The sequence below is a fragment of the Erpetoichthys calabaricus genome, chromosome 8 (assembly GCF_900747795.2).
Source record: "Erpetoichthys calabaricus chromosome 8, fErpCal1.3, whole genome shotgun sequence".
Classification (NCBI taxonomy): domain Eukaryota; kingdom Metazoa; phylum Chordata; class Cladistia; order Polypteriformes; family Polypteridae; genus Erpetoichthys; species Erpetoichthys calabaricus.
This window is the reverse complement of record NC_041401.2, coordinates 137,492,187-137,511,762: the sequence shown is the minus strand read 5'-3', so window position 1 is coordinate 137,511,762 and position 19,576 is coordinate 137,492,187. Positions and strand designations below refer to the sequence as shown.

At 39.4% G+C, this 19,576-nt stretch overlaps 1 protein-coding gene across 1 annotated transcript in view; it reads left to right on the top strand.

Annotated features, from left to right (window-relative positions):
* Positions 1-19,576, top strand: part of kcnh3 (potassium voltage-gated channel, subfamily H (eag-related), member 3) — a 577,011-nt gene that overhangs the window by 428,666 nt on the left and 128,769 nt on the right. Inside the window, exon 5 of the mRNA XM_028807521.2 lies at positions 12-267. Within this exon, the coding sequence (XP_028663354.1) occupies positions 12-267 (256 nt within the window). The remainder of the gene's footprint in view (positions 1-11; positions 268-19,576) is intronic.

Here is a 19,576-nt window from a genome sequence, read left to right as displayed (position 1 = left end):
CCTCCCAATAGAATGTGTTTGGAGAGAAGCCTCCCATTCCAGAATACAAAGTTGCTGCCATTCAGAAATCTCGTTTCATTCTCCTTCACTATGGCACCTTCAAAGCTGGTTGGGACTGGCTAATTCTTCTTGCTACCTTTTATGTGGCTGTGACGGTGCCCTATAACGTATGCTTTAGCAAGGCTGGAGGGCGGGATGAAGGAAATACCGTGTCTCGGAGTCCACCAAGTGTCAGCGACATTCTTGTGGAAATACTCTTCATGCTGGGTAAGAGTAATTCAAATATTTCTGTTTATATTTCATTATCACATAATAAAGGCATAAAGCATGTTATACTATACCACAGGAATACTCAAGTTAATAAGGAGATGGGCCATTTAAAATAAAGAAATGTAGTGGGGCACAGTTTTGCACTAATTATTTAAAAAAATTGAAATACTATTTTTGCCTGTTTTCAGGATATTTTCAATTATTGGCAGAATCAAATGTATATTTGTAATTCAAGGAAAGTAGTAGTGACTACAACAATATAAACATTTATAATTGAAATTGGATAAAAAATTAAAAGAGGGAGGAAAATTCGAATCAATTTAGCATTTATACCTATTTTCAGCCAAATAACACAAGAATAAAATATAGAAATAAAAGTGTTTATGTATTGGTTAGAAATGCTGTTTCTTCTTCTCCCTTACAATTCCAAAGTTCAGCCATACTTAAAAAATCTAAAGAAATGAGCATATATAGCATTATGAATGGGATAATATTCAAGAATCAGTTCAATTGTAACTGTAAGTAGATGATAACATGGTTGAACCTTACACCTTCCTAAGTAGAAGACAATCCATAGCCAGCTTGCTGAATGATGGAGTATAAGTGGTCATAGACAACATTCAGGCACTGCATGAGATGCTTATCTGTAGGATGGTTCTGGTAGTTGCACTTGATCAAGTTTTTTGTGGAAAAGCCAGATACGCGTAGGTACACCAGGGCTGGGCAATATGAACATGGCTGAGAAAAAAAGGGAAAGCCTGCAGAGTGCTATGACCCCAAAATTCTGCAGGAACAGCATTTCTGATTCATGGTTTTTAAACATCGGAGTTATTTGTAACAGAAATTTGCCATTGTTGGTTGCAGGCAGAAGTTTCTTGGCTTCAGATTAATTGTTGTGAGTGGGACAAAGAACAAAAACAGGAGGTCGACAACACACCTGTGGACTTTTTTGATCAGCTGTCTTAAAACCATATATATTTCATAGATTACACTTACTCTGACTTCCTTGTGAAGAAGTGCTGGAAAAAATACTTTTCAACTCATACAGTATCAGGAAAAAAATCCTTAATGTGTCATATTTTCATTAGTAACTTTCCAACATTTAACAATCTTGCTTGAGAAAACCATTTTTCTTAGCCATCTACATGTATACAGCACGATAGATGTGTTTCCATCAGAAGATGGTACTATTTTGCATCTTTACCTCTTATGGCCCACTTCACCAGTGGTTATAAAATGTCCTGAATACAATTTTAAGTAAATATTATGTTTGTTTTTCTTTTGAAGTAAAATGATAACGAATTACATAATAGGCCAGGTAAATTTTACTCAGTCAGTCAGTCACTCATTGGGTCAAATTCAAACTGAAACTGGAAAGTGAGACTTATTTCAGTGTTTGTAATAATTACATCAAACATTAATGCAAAAGCAGAAAAATTAAATATTTAACCTACCTATTTTATGGATTAAATTATTTACAATCTGTTTTTCAGCCAAATCATATGAATGGAATTTCATTTCATTTTTGGGTTAATGCATATGTACTACCATTTGGAAAAGTCTCTCTCTCCTTGGGGGTGGATGATTGAGGGGAGAAGGGATTCACCAACAAAAATCATACTAAAATAAATCATAAATAAACACGATGTCATGGGATTATAAAAGTTAATCTTAGGTAATGTTGAAAAGCTTCTTTGATTGGATGTTCATTATTGTTTTTGTTGGTGTTTTCTCCTTTCTGACTGACCTACTGTGTAGTTGATTTAGCATCTTGTACCCTAAATCTGCTATTTTAAACTGAAAAACTCACTCAAAAATGAATTGGTATCTTTTCACAGATAATGCGCCAGAATATTTAAAAAAAAAAAAAAAAAAAAATGACACTAAAATGAATTACATTGGACATTGAACTGATTGAAGTTACATATGGAAAACGAATCCAAAACTGTAAAATCTGTAAAGTACTGCTCTTTCCAAATATTGAATTTTTTTTGGATTATATCAATACATACTGTACCATATACTGTACTGAATGTCTTCCTCCCTCCAGTTAAGCTGCTGGTTACCTGAAAGCAGAATTTTCTTCTGCAGTGCTGATTGCCTCAAGCAGGACTGAAAGTGAATGAGTGAAAGATGCACTTCAGTCTTTACCTGATTTTTACAGCTGCAGGGTGACATATAGAAATATCAAGATGAAACACAAGTCTTTCTAGTGAGAAAGGAAACTGTGTCTGACAAGCAATTCTAAATGGAACCAAAGATCAGTAAAATGAAATTTGGTTTATTTTAGGATTTTTTTTGTAATCACATTTTTATTTATTGTTTTTTTCACCAATAAAAATAAACATTTTAAATAAATAAACATAGTACAACTGTAATAAAATCCTATCCCAACCCTTGCATCCATATATTATTACATTACTCAAACATTTGACTACTTTCCTAATGATGTGATGCTTACAAATACTCCTACTCTGTGTTTTTGTGTAATAAAAATGGTTTATTATTGGTAATGTTTAAATTGCTTTCATGTTTTTTGAATTTGTACCATGTTAATCAAATTCTGACTATTAATTTTTCTGTTGTTAATGTGTTATTATAAGGTGGAGCAGTGGCTCTGAGACTAAGGATCTGTGCTGGTATCGGGAAGATTGCCAGTTCAAATTCTGTTACTGCCAGGAGGTCTCCTAGTCTGTTGGGCCCTTGAGCAAGACCCTTAACTTGAAAACTGCTCCAGGGATGCCATACAATGGAGAACTCTGCACTCTGACTCCCAAATGTGAAAAGACAATTTCCCCTGGAGGATTAATAAAGTGTACCAAATGTACACACATGGCCTCGAAGTGATGGTACATGTAAACATTTAAACCAGAAATGGAGTTATGATCATCATTTGGCTAAATATTGGTATGTACAGAAAGCGCACCATTCCCAAATAAACTTGTTTGCTACCATATCATTAAGTTCACAAAACTAATCAACAATCAGTGCTTTTCGAAGTTAAAAAATTAAGATAAAAGCAATAAAAGAAAAAAAAACGCACACACACACACACTCCAGATTGGCAAATGTAGCCAAACCATAACTGAACAGAATGAAGTGTGCATTTTTTTCTATAGCTGATGGAGATGCTGATTTTAAGAATGATTCTTCATTCTGCTCAACTGTGGCTTGACACCACCGGTTAATTTGTGTTTTTTTTTTTTAATTTTACTTTTTTAATTCATGTTTTTTAACTTCAAAAAGCACTTTATGCTGATTATTGAGTGGTACTGCAAACCTAAGATGATATGCAGGTGGTCAACAGTGTTGGCTTTTTCAAAAACACAAGACTATGCACTGATAAAAAATGTGGTGTAATCGGTTTTTCTCAGATTTATTGTTATATGTGACACATCCAGTCCACCAAAGCGTTTGATAGTGCTGCACAATATTTTTCCCCCGTTTCTAACTGTGCTTTGTTTCACCAAGGGAACAAACTCCCACCCCCTTCAAATGCTGTCTGTGGGTTTTCAAAGAACTTACAGCTAGGTAAAACTGCGTTGAAAGGTTGAGAAATACTAAACACTGTAATTCAGCAACACAATGAAATTGTTATCCCAAAAGTGAATGAGGAAAACACAAAGCAGTAGCTACTATGTTTGACATTCTGATTTTATTTGTGTTCTTATTTAAAATGTGTGAACGCTGATGAAAACACTTTGAGCAGCATATTGCTGATAAAAATTGTAGTTCCTACACCAGCATTTGCACAATGTTGCAACCTTTCTTACTAGATCAGTTGCATGCAATTGAGTAAACTCACAGCCATACGCCTGGCAAGCACTGGCTAAATGTGTTTTCTTTGAGCTTCACTGAACTCCACTCCTATCACTTTACTTCTGCAAGTGGCCCACATTTGCCTAAACCGGCATGCACCATTTCTCTGTGAGATGGCTGTTTATGCTTTCATAAAAACAAGGTATGTGTTGCTTTAGAATGTCCCACTTGCTAGAGCATCAACAAAATAAAAAAAAATTGCTTAATTTTTTTTATTTCTAAGTCACCAAATTTCAATCAAATCCATCAAGGCATTTCTGAGTCGTCGTAGTAGTAGGTTGGGAGCATGCACAGATAGCATGTTACTGCACCCACCACACAACAAACCACCTGGATTGGGGCCTGAGAGCAGCGGGTGACACCTCAGCACCACACTGGAACAATGTGAGATGTTGGGGTGTTTAGTTTCTCGATTGTGGGTATTTTTTCACTCCTAAAAGTAGTAGTACATACAGAAAGCAACTGTCAAAGGAGGTGTTAGATTGATTGATGACCTTAAGCCCCGCCCCCAATATGAAAATATGATTTATGAAAATATGAATATATAAAACTTTGAAAATATGAAAATATGATTTATGAAAATATGAAAATATAAAAATATGAAAATATAAAAATATGAAAATATGTAAATATAAAAATATGAAAATTTATGAAACTATAAAAATATGGTTTACGTTAATGATTTATAAGCTATAAGATATTGACTCCCCGCTCTAAGTTATAAACTGAAGACACGCCGCTCTAAGTTATAAGTTCACGACACGCGTCTTTATTTTATAAGCACTTATCTTTCCTGCTTAGCCATAACTAAAACGATATAAGATATTGACTCCCCGCTCTAAGTTATAAACTGAAGACACACGTCTTTATTTTATAAGCACTTATCTTTCCTGCATAGCCATAACTAAAACAATATAAGATATTCACTCCCCCACTCTAAGTTATAAACTAGGCTAATAGTAAGAAAATAAATATACAATTATCTAGCCGATCCTTTCTAAAAACGATATTGACTTCCTGCTCTAAGTTATAAGTTCACGACACGCGTCTTTATTTTATAAGCACTTATCTTTCCTGCTTAGCCATAACTAAAACGATATAAGATATTGACTCCCTGTTCTAAGAAACGTGTCTTTCCGATAGTGTATTTTAGCCTCGTTTCACATTTACAGTATATCAACTTTAAAATACACATGCCTATCTAAGAAACGGGTCTTTCCGATAGTTTATTTTAGCCTCGTTTCACATTTACAGTATATCAACTTTAAAATACACGTGCCTATCTAAGAAACGTGTCTTTCCGATAGTTTATTTTAGCCTCGTTTCATATTTACAGTATATCAACTTTAAAATACACGTACCTATCTAAGAAACGGGTCTTTCCGATAGTTTATTTTAGCCTCATTTCACATTTTCAGTATATCAACTTTAAAATACACGTGGTGATCTAAGAAACGCTCCACATATAAAACGTCTGCGTTTAGCACAACGATCTCTCGGTAAAACATAGCAGGGGAATCTTTTTACATACAGTGGTGAGCGTTTGAATAAGGCTTCTTTCCCGCTACAAAGGGTCCCCCCGCCCCTTAGAGGAGGAACATCAACAACTCTGAACCTATGAGCTTTCTCCCAAACATCCCGCGTGTTTCGCTCCTCCCTTCCAAGGCGGTATGGAGATCAATGTGCAGCATAAAGTGTTCTGCTTCGCGGTTATTACCACATTAACTTTTCCAGCATTCCAAGTTTCTCTGCGAACTTTTTTAAAAGGTAGGCGTTTTAGCTTTTTTCTTCCGCAATGGCTGGCATGGCAAAAAATACTTTTGTGATTGATGGTAAGTGTAGAATATCGAAATATATGCCATTAACGACCGTCTCTTCAAATGGTTGAAATGATATTCTTTTGTAAATCCACTTTCAAATCAGATAGTTCCAGCGACGAAGAGCAATCTCCAAGCAGCCTCTCACCCGGAGGTAGGTTTTCTGCTATTTAAATGAAAAAACTGTACTTAGTCGTAACGCACAGAGTTTATAAATGTGGTATTTTTCTTATTTCAAAAGGTTGTAGTTTCTGTCCGGTTGGCTGCTCAAAAAGTGAGTCAGTTCGTCTTTCGGCCATACTTTTAAATCGAAATGTTGCTTATAAGACCGCGGCGATTTAATACTTTTAATGTCTTTAAGTATTTACAAACTTATTACTTTTTAATGGTAGTTATACAGCCTACCCTTTTATAAATTGAAATGTTGCTTATAAGACTGCTCCGAATTAATACTTTTAATGTCTTTAAATATGTACAAACGTTTTAATGGTAATGTACGTTTCATGCTAATTACTTTTAATGGAAATGCACAAACTTATAAGAACGTTCTGGCTGATTACTTTTTAATGTAATTGTCTTTAAGTACGTACAAACCTAGTCTTTTATATTTTAGAATCGGAGGCTGAACTGTTTGATTCTTTAAATCTAACTAGTTCGCAATTGGAGGATTTAATAGCTTCCACAGATTGTCTTTTTGAGAATAAAAATCCTGCCTCAGAAACCCGTAAGTACCACTTTCAACTGAGGGGGTTCGTGTGTGTGTGGAAGAAAATAAGGCATTGGGGTTAAATATGTACTTTTTAGCAGAATACTCGATGCTCCCAAAGAGTGGTTATTCTTCCGAAGTTTCCAGTCAGCCTCTAGAATCGGCGCAAAGGCCCTCGGACAGTCTACTATTGAGCATCTCTTTCACGCAGCCCGGTAAGTTGAACTATTTGTGCGAGTGCGCAGCAAATGTTTATTTTTAAAGAAAACTTAGTCTTGCTTGTTTTTTTTAGAACCCGCCTCTCCAGGCTTACTGACTCAGATACTCGGGGGATCACCGCCATTTGCATCATCACACGGACCTGAAAGATTTGATCCCACTGCTAAGGCTGCTGAGCTGAAGGCTGAAATCGAACGAGTGCTGTTGATTTTTCAAAACTCTTAATCCCTTTCTCCAGATATATGTGAAAAGGTTATTTTATTGTATGCAATTTTAGAAAACTTGTTCCCCAAATAATGTCTGGCAAAAGGCGTGCAAGTGAGGACTTGGATGCTGGGAGCGGTTCTCAAAATGCTGGGTTATTGCATGACATGGTGAATGAACTTAGTTATTCTATTCGGCCCCCAAAAATGCCTACTCCACCACCCCGATATTTTAATGAATTGAAATATATTAATTGGCAAAATCAAAACATGTTCCAAATGAATAATATAATAGCGACCATGAGAACCTGTTACCATTCCCGTCGACTTTGACCAGCTTGACAGCCTTTTAGAAACCCTACGTCCAGTAGCCACCCACGATGAAATGCAAACATTAAATAACTTGTTAGAAAGGGTTCAGCGTTCTTTGAACGAAAATGTGAATGCTCAAACGGGTCATGGCTTAACAAACACGTTGGGTTCTATAAATGCTGCCCCCTCTCTCAGTATGGCCATATCAGTCTTACCTCTGTTTCAGTTATGCCATCTGTACCTTCTGCTTCAGTCTCCTCTGTTTCTACCCCTTCTGCCCCCTCTGCTCCAGTCTTGCCCCCTGCTCCAGTCTTGGCCCCTGCTCCATTCTTGTCCCCTGTTTCAATCCCTTCGGGGCCCTCTGTTTCAGTCTTGCCCCCTGTTTCTATCCCTTCTGCACCCTCTGTCTCTTTTATTTCAGCTATCCCTTCTGTTGCCAAGCCATCTGCTTCAGTCTCCTCTGCTTCAATCTAACCCTCTGTTTCTATCCCTTCTGCCCCCTCTGCTCCAGTCTTGCCCCCTGTTTCTAACCCTTCTGTGCCCTCTGCTACAGTCTTGCCCCCTTCTGGGCCCTCTGCTTCAGCACCAGTTGCTAACACCTCTTCTTCAGTCTTGCCCTCTGTTTCTAGCCCTTCTGCCCCCTCTGCTCTAGTCTTGCCCTCTGCTGCAATCCTGCCATCTGTTGCCAAGCCATCTGCTTCAGTCTCCTCTGCTTCAATCTTACTCCCTGTTTCTAGCCCTTCTGGGCCCTCTGTTTCTATCCTGCTGTCTGTTGCCAAGCCATCTGCTTCAGTCTCCTCTGCTTCAATCTTACCCCCTGTTTCTAGCCCTTCTGGGCCCCTCTGTTTCTAGCCCTTCTGGGCCCTCTGTTTCTATCCCTTCTGCCCCCTCTGCTTCAATCCTGCCATCTGTTGCCAAGCCGTCTGCTTCAGTATCCCCCTCTGCCCCCTCGGCTTCAATCTTGCCCTCTGTTTCAGTCACTGCTTCCTCAGCCCCTATTGCCCCGCCATTTGTGGTTACCCCTTCAGTAGCGCCAGTCTTGTCCAGTGGTTCTGTGGTATCTAAACCTTCACCCTCGTCTACTTTAGGCATGGCCGGGCCCTCTGCTGTCTCTAGTAATGACGGTCAGGGCGTTTTTCAGCAGATCGACAGACCTGCTTTTAATCACACTGAAATAAGACACCCCTTAAATTTTGCCGACGCCTATGAACTAGAGTCTTACGAGGAGGTTTTTAACAGTATTCATGAGACGCTGCAAAGAATTCTGGATAGTTTTTCAGGTACTTTAAATCCGCAAGATGTTGTACAGCTAGAATTGCGTGCTGATTCATTACCTATCAGCGTTTTTATACAGCTGACTGGCTCCAATATTAATGTAGACGATTTTCTTCAGCAGATAGAGAATCTTCTTCAGAGTCATGCGAGTGTGCTAGCGGATGAGTCTCTGATGCTAGTCACCCAGATTGTTCGGTCACCTAGCGGGGGCGCTCGTGGCGCTCGCAAGGTATCATCTCTACTCAATCATGAAATAGTTAGAAATAAAATGAGGCATTTAATTATTTCTTATAATTACGGGAATCAGCTCTGTTTTGCCTTTTGTCTGCTTAGCCTAATGGATGACCGGTACATGCAAAACCCACAGTTATGCATGCGTGAAGCGTATAACCTTCAGAGCAGGGCTGGATTATCTGAGCATGAAAAAGTGTCCTTTGCGGACGTTCATAAATTTGAAAACTTGCTGGGTATTAAAATTGTTGTCTGGTACAGGTGTCTAAGAAATGAGAAATTTTTAAAATTTGAAAGCTCCCGAGGTAGAAACCCCAAAACCTATTTTATGTTTTTACACGATAACCATTACTATGGTATTTTGAATTTAAAGGGGTTTCTGGGGGTGAAACACTTGTGCGACTACTGTTACACAAGCTACCACTCAATCCTTAGCCATCATTGTGAAGGCCACTGCAACGTCTGTTTCTCCCCAGATTGCCATCTGATCTCTGAAGAACTTGTCAAGTGTGGTGATTGCAACCGTTACTGCCGGTCCCAATTTTGTTTTATTCAGCATACGATTCCTAAATTTAACGACAAGACCAACAATATGGAAGCGGCCTGTGACACGGTAAAAATGTGTCCCCTGTGTTACAAAACTTACACAGTGAATGCCGCCTCAAAACCCCATAAATGTCGGCCCAAGGAATGCCGTGTTTGTAAAGCAAAAATTGAAAATGATGCAGAAAACCATCAGTGCTTTATAGAAACCTTGAAGTCTGAGGATCGTTGTGAGAAATACGTATTTTATGATTTTGAAAGTCGGCAAGAAATGGTGTGCACATTCCTAATTACATATACTGTAAGTCCTTGCGGGGTATAAAATTTATTGTAAAAATGACGTTGAAATTCTTAGAACAGCGTGCATTAAATTCAGAGACGAGGTCATCAAAATTGGCAATATTGACCCGTTTCAATGCATGACCCTGGCATCTCTATGTATGGCCATGTACAGGCAAAACTGTATGCCTCCAAAGTCTATCGATATAATTCCTTCTGACCATTACAGTAGTAGTCAGAAAAACTATTCGAACGCATCTATTCAATGGTTATTGTATCTCTGTGAAACAGAAAAATTGAACATTCGACGCGCTCTAAACCTTGGGGAAGTAAAGAAGGGTTCCTTTTATCTTGACGGCTATGCCATAGTTAAAGGTATTCCGACTGCCTTTGAATTTGCTGGTTGTTTTTATCACGGCTGTCCAGAATGTTATGATTTAAACAGTACCCATCCTTTAACCGGTATGACTTGTGCGGTTATGTACCAAAAGTTTATGAGAAAATTGGAAATACTTAGGACAAAATTTAATCTAGATGTGCGCGTGCTCTGGGAGCATTCTTGGGAGACGATGAAAAAACAAGACCTCAGGCTACAAACTTTCTTAAAACACTGTGATTTCCCTCAACGTATACAACCGAGGAACTCGTTGTTCGGCGACCGTACCAACGCCATAAAATTGTACCACAAGGCAGTGGGCCCCGAACAGATTCACTATTATGATTTCACTAGCTTGTACCCGTTTGTGAATAAAACAAAAATGTACCCGGTCGGTCATCCCACTATCATTTTTCAGCAGTTTGCCGATCTCGGGCAGTATTTTGGATTAATTAAAGCCACCATCCAGCCTCCACGTGGTCTCAATTTTCCAGTCCTGCCTCTCAGGTTTTGTGGGAAATTAATGTTCACCCTCTGTCACACCTGCACGGAGACAGAAGCTCAGATTGTGGACTGTCGTCACACAGAGGATGAGAGAGCTTTAACTGGTACTTGGTGCAGTGTGGATATAGCAAAGGCCATTGACAAAGGGTATAAAGTTTCAAAAGTATACGAGATTTGGCATTATCCCGAACATACTTCTGAGTTATTCTCAGACTATATCAAGCTTCATCTAAAAGGCAAGCAGGAGGCCTCGGGCTATCCTGCCTGGTGTATGGATAAGGCTTCCCGAGACCATTATATTTTAGATTATTATCAGAAGGAAGGTGTACAATTGGACCGCGATAACATCGCCGTAAATCCAGCTAAGAGTCAAATTTCAAAGTTGTTTTTAAATTCTCTTTGGGGTAAATTTGGGCAAAAACCTCTCCATCTCACTACTAGCTTAGTCAAGGACGGTGAGGAATTCTTGCAATATATGTTCTCCAAACAGTATAATGTTTCTTATTTTGAATTTATCAGCGATGAGATTGCTCAAATACAATGGAAGTACACAGATGAAAAGTATACCCTACCTGGTAGCGTTAATGTTGTCATTGCTGCTTTCACCACGGCCTATGCCCAGTTAGAGTTGTACGATTTACTGGACAGTCTGGGGGAAAGGGTGTTGTACCACGACACCGACTCGGTCATTTTTACTTCTCAGCCTGGTCAGTACAATCCTCCTCTGGGTGACTATTTAGGAGAGCTCACCAGTGAGTTAAATCCTGGTGATTATATTACTGAATTTGCTTCAGGCGGTCCAAAGACGTACGGGTATAAAACGGCACAAGGCAAAACATGTATGAAGGTAAAAGGTATCACCATCAATCACGAAACCGGTAAAATTATAAACCTCGAGTCACTAACCAATCTAGTTCAGAATTTTGTGACGTCTCATGAAGCCCCTCCTCAAGAGTTACACGGTAAGCAGATCCATCGAAATAAAAAACGTTTCACTTTAGAAAACAGACCACTCAGGAAGAAATTCAGAGTGGTGTATAACAAGAGGGTTCTCCTAAAAGATTACAACACAAGATCTTATGGCTATGAAAAGAGATTTTGACGCACGCCTTCAACACCCCTTCTCTAAAATTATCTCGGGGCCCTTTTGTTCCGGTAAATACTATTATGTGAAAAAATTATTAGAACATTCGAACCACATTGTGTCTCAACCTTTTCAAAATATAATTTGGTTTTATAGTTGCTGGCAGAAAATGTACGACGAGCTATCGGCTAAATTTCAGCAATTAAAATTTATTGAGGGGCTCCCAAAGTCTTTATGCGACGACAAACTTCTCCCTCCTGAGAAAATAAATTTGGTCATTATAGATGATCTGATGGAATCGGCTAGCGAAAGCCAGGAAATAGAAAAAGCTTTCACAAAATATACTCATCATCGGAATCTGTCTATCATTTACTTGGTTCAAAATTTATTCTTTCAAGGAAAGAAAAGCTGAACGATTAATCTTAACGCCAATTATATTACTCTTTTTAAAAACCCCAGGGACAAATTGCAGATTACTACTTTGGCCCGCCAAATGAGTGGTTCCGGGGCGTGTTAAGTTCTTTTTGGAAGCTTTCGAAGATGCTACAAAACTACCGTACGGCTATCTGTCAGTGGATTTAAAGGCACAGACCCCCGACGAACTGCGCTTAAGAACAGGTCTGTTTCCGCCCGATTGGCCGATCATGTACACCGTGAAAAGATAAAAGAAGCTGCTCTGAGTCAAAGTTACATATTCTGTCAGCATGTCGGCCAGAATAAGCAGAAACCTACAGCCTCTCAAGGACTTACTCCGTTGCTCTTGTCGCCGCCGTAAAATTCTTATAAACACCTCTTCTGACGATTTAATTAATGCTTTGTCCGAAATAGCCTGTAATACTTTAAAAGGTAATATACCTCTTTCGCCCAAACATTTTAAGCTACTCAAGAAGCATAAAACATCTGTCACAAAAATAAGTGACAGAAAACTAACCTTAAAAAAGAAGAACGCTATTCTGAACCAGAAAGGAGGCTTTTTGGGAGCTCTTTTAAGTGTCGCCGTGCCATTCATATCCAGTTTTCTAGCTTCTAGAGCATAAACATGGAATACGTTCAAAAAATGTATATGGTCCCGCAGCAACAGATGTCTCTTTTTCAGCAAAAGAGTGCTAACCCGAACGATCTCTTGAGTGCCACGGAAACTGAACTGGACAAAGAACTGAGAAACGTCCTGCAACACTGTGATATAGGGGCTGACGAGAAGGTGAAGCTTTACACTTCTATCTTGCAGAGATATCTGACGCTAGTTAAAAAGGCCGATAAAGAAATTAGCAGTCTGACTCTCGTATTACCAAAAAAAGAAAATGCCGAGGGGGACACTGGGACAGTCAAGGTGTCTGAGGACAAGGTTTGGCAAGAGGGTTTGAGAAGCGCGCCTGTAAAAGCAAAGAAAAATGTTGAATTTGTTTTACATAAAATGTCCGTTAATCCCCATCACGCGTTTTGGAATAATCGTGGAGAGCTGTTGTGAGAAGGTAAACCTTTGGTCGGATCCAACATGGTGGATTTGGTCCGTAATCTGACCGCTTCTCATACAATACCTGAACATAGGAGACCGCGGGGATGGAAGGAATTTGTAAACGCCATGGCCGGTTTGAACATTCCATTTTCTGTCGTACCTAATGATGAAACAAGAGAACTTCTTGAAAGTTTTAAGCCACCCGCCGCCCCCCTCCCTGCTCATCAAACAGAAATTAGTCCCTACCGACTGAAACCGAGAAAAAAAAGACTGGAATGGATTGCTTATTAATTTGTAAAAATTATTTGTTTATTAAATACAATTTTATCTCATTACAGAGTGTCGTCATCCTTTAACCGTCTTTTGAAATATTGATAGGTCTCTGATCTTTGCAGGCAAGGGTACTGATAAAAACAGAGTCCCGGTGAAGGAAGCCAGGAACGAACAAATTTAGAGACCATAGAGTCATTACTGTTCACGTCCTCAGAATACTTTTTTATTACACAGGTGTACGGGAGACCTTTTCCTCTCTGATGCAGATAGAAGAGGCAGTGTTGACCGCATTTGTCCGAGAACCAACTTTGAAGCTGCCGGTTATTGTAAATGATTTGTTTACAGTTTTTGCTTAAGAAACGGTAAATGTCATTCGGGAAGTAGATAAAGTCCGGAGGATTTCCATAGGAATAAAAAAACTCCCCATTTCCGTCTTCTGTGAGGTAAATCCCCAGCCAGTGTTCTCCGGGTTGGGTTTGACGGTGAGTATTCACTACAAACATGGCTGGCAAGCCATAATTTTTTCCGGTAGTTGATCACACGCCAGCACACCGCGGAAATATCTTTCGGTGTAGGGGTCTTGGGACAGTAGTTCTGTTAATTGTTTTGTATTCATGGTGTTTATTAGTAGTCATACAGAACATTACGTCTCTGGTTGATTTCAATGATGTTGTCAAAGACCGCATATACTATTAGATTGACGGTCCGAGGGAGAGGGACGCGGAAGCGCAATTCAAATCTCATGTTTCCAGTTTTAACTAATGAAAAATGATCACCGCATTCTTGATCGGGGGTTAGATCAAAAGTGAAAAGAGTATATCCTTGCGAGAACTCTGAACGGCTGATAGACAGAGCTTGATCCTTCAAATGCTTACCAGTGGCCAATACCAGGTTGTAATATTCTCTAGCACTATTGCCGCTTACAAAGTCTGGTTGAAAAGGTTTGGCAGGAATCTGTTCACCGTCCATGTACAAAGCCAGGAACTCTACATCGTTGTGTTTGAAATTGAACGGGTTCCGTGTATAAGACCCCGAAAAGGCCTCATTATCCACCATGCCAATCACCACATACTTTGGTAGTTGACCCAGAAACAGGTTTTCTTGATTGCATACTTGGATTCCCGCGGGCATACTGAATACTTTCATATTCACCCTTTCCACAGGGTATTTAGCATTGGCTGATGTAAGGGCATGAGCGTGTCCTAATTTCACGGCCGGTGAAACTTTTACTTTTTTTACAAACAGGGAGGCTGATGTTATGATTACTCTGTAACGTTCGGCATCACCGGACATTAAGCAGAATTCATCTTTGTTCCGAACCATTTTAATCTTCACGTCTAGGCCGTTCAATAGTAGTTTTTCCTGGAAAAAGAGATCTGTATGTATGTGCCCCAGAAGTTCGACAGTCCTGCTACCGGCTGTATAGGCGCTTCTGTTATTAAAACCGATGTTTTCTCCGTCGGGGTCTGTCTCTTCCAATTTGTTAAGTGTATCTTTGCAAAAAAGTCCTGTAGCAAACTGAGAATGAAGTCTCTTGGCTGTAATTTAGAAGGCCTTCTAAGACCGCTCGGTAAGGATAACAATTTGAACTCCGCAATATTAGGCGGTCCCCCAGGGTGACATCAACTTGGGAAAACAAACTGGCTATAGGGTACTTGACAAATCCGACCTTTGCACCGGCAGGTATGTTAGTCCCGTCAGTGTTCACTATCTTTCCCCTTAGATGTAGAAGAGTGTTATTCAAGTCCAGGTAATCTTCCCCATTTCCGGCTATGAGAAATTCTAGCGGAGCTACTTCAGAGAGGGCTGAGAGTGGTGGGACTTCAAAGTATATACTTTTATCTACACTCGTTTGAGTGAAAGGCACCGTAAACAGATCCAGTTCAGATTTGACACACTCTTCGGACATTCTGTGTACGAAAGCCATCTTAAAAAATGTCTCTCTTCTTCTTTTTGCTTGCTTTAGTCTTGTTCCTCTTCTGACGATGTTTAGATAATGCTGTAAAAATAGTGCGCATGGCCTTTTTAGCTGGCGGGGCCTGACACGACCCCGGTGGTCTCTTGCGTTTTGTCTTTCTCATTACCATCAAGCCTGCTCCCTCCTGCTTTTCTAGGACTCCACCTTCAGCACTGGATATAGCCCCTGTGATCACATCTTTTACAATATTTTTAGCTGCGGATTTGATATGTGGTTTTGCGATGTCAAAGCCTTTTTTCAGAAGAGGTAAAGCTCTTCTAAACAGTCCTCGAAATATACCTCCAATCCCCCCACCATACATTACAGGAGATCCAGAGAATCCTGGTAAGCCGTTACTCGCTTGGGTCTGATAATATTGGATGTAAGGTGTCGGGTCCTGGTAAGACCTCATTGTTTCAGTCGTGCATACAATGCCTGACGGGTCTGAAATTCAACTTCACTATCACCTTACCAAACTGAAATGGCACGTTTTTGTTCTGGTCCGCCTTTATTTCAATAGTCACTGTGTCAAAATGATTCTTGCTGGCTGGGGCATAATGCGGTTTGTCATATGTGATGGTTGTAATTTTATTCGCCTGATCCTCTATATGAACACACCTCAAAAGGGGTACGTAGCTGTCTCCGACTCTCTGATGAGATACCATATCCCCGTACACGTACAACGTGTAAAAGCCGGCCCTGATGTCGGCGGGGAAAGGAGCCTTATAAGTTAAACCCCGAGTCTGATCAGGATGCGCTCCTAATATTCGACCCAGCTGTCCTTTTAAGTGTATTGTTTCATCCTTTTCACCCGGTACCACGTATACTCTTCTTTCCACAGCATTATAACTGAATTTCGCAGAGCTCTCAGAAGGGACAAATCCAGCTGCAACATCTGTCAAAATGGGTAGGCTTAAGGTCGTCGAATTCATAAAAGACAGTAGGTCGTGAATACCTTCATAATATCCGCATGGGATGTAGTAATGTTTTTTTACCCCCGGAGCTGAAACGTAGAATTCGTTATCCGGTTTGTCTATGGTATTCCACGTATGTGGGTACTAAATTTCGGCTAGACCGACTTCCCAAGATCCTTCTAATTTTATGGGTTTAGCAAGCTTCGTCGTGAAATTGGAAATTGTGTTGTTAGGGAAAATGTCTGAAGAAGCGTTGCTCGGGAGAGTCACAAAAAAACTTTTGCACTCCATCGTATACCGCTAGAGAATGAAGAGTCGATTAGGAGCGTTCTGGATTTTATTGAACATCTTGGGCTTGGCTCTCCGGTATCCAGCTGTTAAATTTTTCTGGCCAGCTGAGCCATTTGACTAAAATGAGTCGTTTTTTATTCTTAACTTTCCTAGCCAGTATTTTTTCGATCCTGTAAACATCTGTGGATTTGACTTTAATTTTCTGTAATTCAGGGTCGTAAAAGGATCCTACGATCTCTTCACCATCGTAGTCTTTCAGTTTGTACACCACCGGTGCCCTAGGTACAAGTTCAGATATGGTAAAGATTTCATCTGAAAATGTTTGTTCATAACCTTTCTCAAAAGGATGTCTAGTTTTAGACACCCTAACTGCATCTCCTACTTTGAACTTAAACAACGGCGGACCCAGGGGGTTGGCTACGCCGTATAAGTTTTTGAAAACTTTCCAAGAATTTAACGTGTTAACATCGGAAGGAGCCATTTTTATACTTCGATGATAACTTTTGTTGTAAAAGTATACTAGATCCTGCAATTTATCGATGTAGGTTCTCGTGTTATAAGCGCTGAAATATTTTCACATTTTAGATTTTAGTGTGCGGTTAAATCTCTCCACCACGGAGGCCTTTAATTTGTTTCCTGTGGTGAAATGTTTTATTCCGATCTTCTTTAACAGCTTTTGAAATTCTTGGTTGAAAAACTCTTTCCCCTTATCAGTCTGGAGCTTCTTTGGAGTATGCCCAGAACTCAGAATGTCTTGGAAGGCTCTTGTCACTTCCTTACCCGTTTTGTTCTTCAGGGGTCATACCCATGCGTACTTAGAAAGTACGTCGATACAGGTTAACAAATATTTATAACCCAGATTATGCTCGGACACATTTGTCATGTCCGCTAAATCCATCTGTCATTGCGAGTCTATATCGGATACATAAACCTTATTTCTCCTAAAATGCCTTCTATCGGGTTTGTGAATTGTATAAGCATATTGACCGGATAACCAATCCGACACCTGTTGGTCATTACTTTTCTGACCTCAAGAGCTCTTTTCAAAGAGTCTTTTCCCCCAAAGCTACCAGGATTTGCCGGGTTATAATAAACTTTTTTCAAGTAACCCTCCATCGCCGACGGTGAAAGAAAAATGTCAATGGTTTAAAAATCAAATGAGGCTTTATTGTTAATTTTCAAAACAACATTATTTAAATTTCAAAACAGCATGATTAAAAACATTATTAAAACATTTCATAGCACAGGCACACTGAGTTCAGACCCTTCATCTGATTTTTCTATATCGTATTCCCCGTAAAACCCCAAAGGTGCATCGGTCATGTCAGGTCCAGAAAAATGCCTTTTAGAGAAAGCATCGTCTATTTCACGTATTTTTGAGTAAGAGGGATCGTCCATGTTGTGAAAGGCTTGTACAGCATTTTGAACAAATGAATGAACCTTGTGAAAAGGCGGAAAGATGTTGAAGCAACCCAAAGTCTTTATGACCAGGCTCCTGAGCCACGGTTTACAGAAAACAGTCAGAACCTCTTGAAAGCGGCCAAACCGGTAAACAGAGTCAGGCTCAAACAGACACGTATGCTGCGTCTGGCTGGGGTGATCTATGAAACAACCTTGACAGGTGCTTTTTAGGTCCCGATCGACTATTATGTCCAGCAGAGCAGCAATCAAACTCTTGATCAGTTTCAGAGTCTTTCGAAGTGTTTCACCCAGGGGCCCGTCAGTTTGTTCAAGGCCCATACCCTCATGATCAGCATACTGGGACGATGGCTTCCATGCAGACAGAGCATCTACCAGTTCGTCCACGGCCTCTTCTTGCCGCATGGCCTGCACGGCTATCTCCTCGGCGCCCGTTAGGCTCCCAAGGAGTCATAGAAGTGTTCCATATCCATCGAAACTGTTTATAGTCTAGTAAACATCTACCTTATTACAAAGTGTTTTTCTCCTCAGAGTCAGAACATGGTTATATATTTAATTACCTAATAACTAATTATCCTTTTATTATTTTACTAGTTTATGTTTTGGTTCTACAACAAAGTGTAGTACTCAGCATATATGGAGACAATTATACTACATTATAAAGTACTTGTAAAGCACTCTGAAATGGGGCTTACTTTAGAAAGGCACAGTAGAAAATAAGGTTGTTTCTGTTAACTTGGTAACAGATTGACTAAATTAATTCAGATGTATGCATTCTTCTCTCTTGGTGATCATCTGAACTTCAGTTTTCATTTAATAGCACACAACATCACAAGGCACTTTGTATTACCTTTAACATTGTGGTACAGCACAAACATGTAGTTAAAAAAGAAAATAAAAGTACAAGTGAAAGGTAAAATTTCAAACCTAGTGAATACCAAGAGGAGCTATGTGTGATGTATCTGGGTTTTGGGGTCCAGGAATGCAATATGTTTCATTTTTGGACTGTTTACATTTCTTTTTGTGGGAGTTCATATTTTCGTCTATTCTGGAAATGCCATTTTGTGACAATTTCACATAGCAAGGTTTCCAGTAATGTGACATGGAGGTCACATGATACATTATGTCCTACTTATTTACGATGTAGTACTCTGCCTAGAAAGACAAACTACAATGAGAGTGAGCTATAGGCCAATAAAAACAAGGTTATGTGAGTTCTTTATTTTAATTATGACATCTGATGCCTATATTCTTACGATTTAGCCTTTTCCTATTTGGTTTTGCTCATCTCTTGGTCATTTTACATTTTCCAATACCCTTTGGACATATTTCTTTCCAAGTAAAAAATGTTAACAGTAGTAATAGTTATCAAAGTTTTGCAAATCAAAATGATAACCTGGTAAATATGACTGAGAAAAAGTTACAGTCAATCATACATTTCCAAAGGTACAGAATAGCACTCATAACAATCAAATTATAATACAGTATGTTAGTGCTATCACAGTGAATAGGAGTGACAATTAAAAATAATTTACTGTTTTGCTTTCAGGATCAGTGTGGTTTATGTCTGTAAGTGAACATTTGTTTCACTTTAGGTGGTAATATTGAATAGTGTAATGCTATCACAG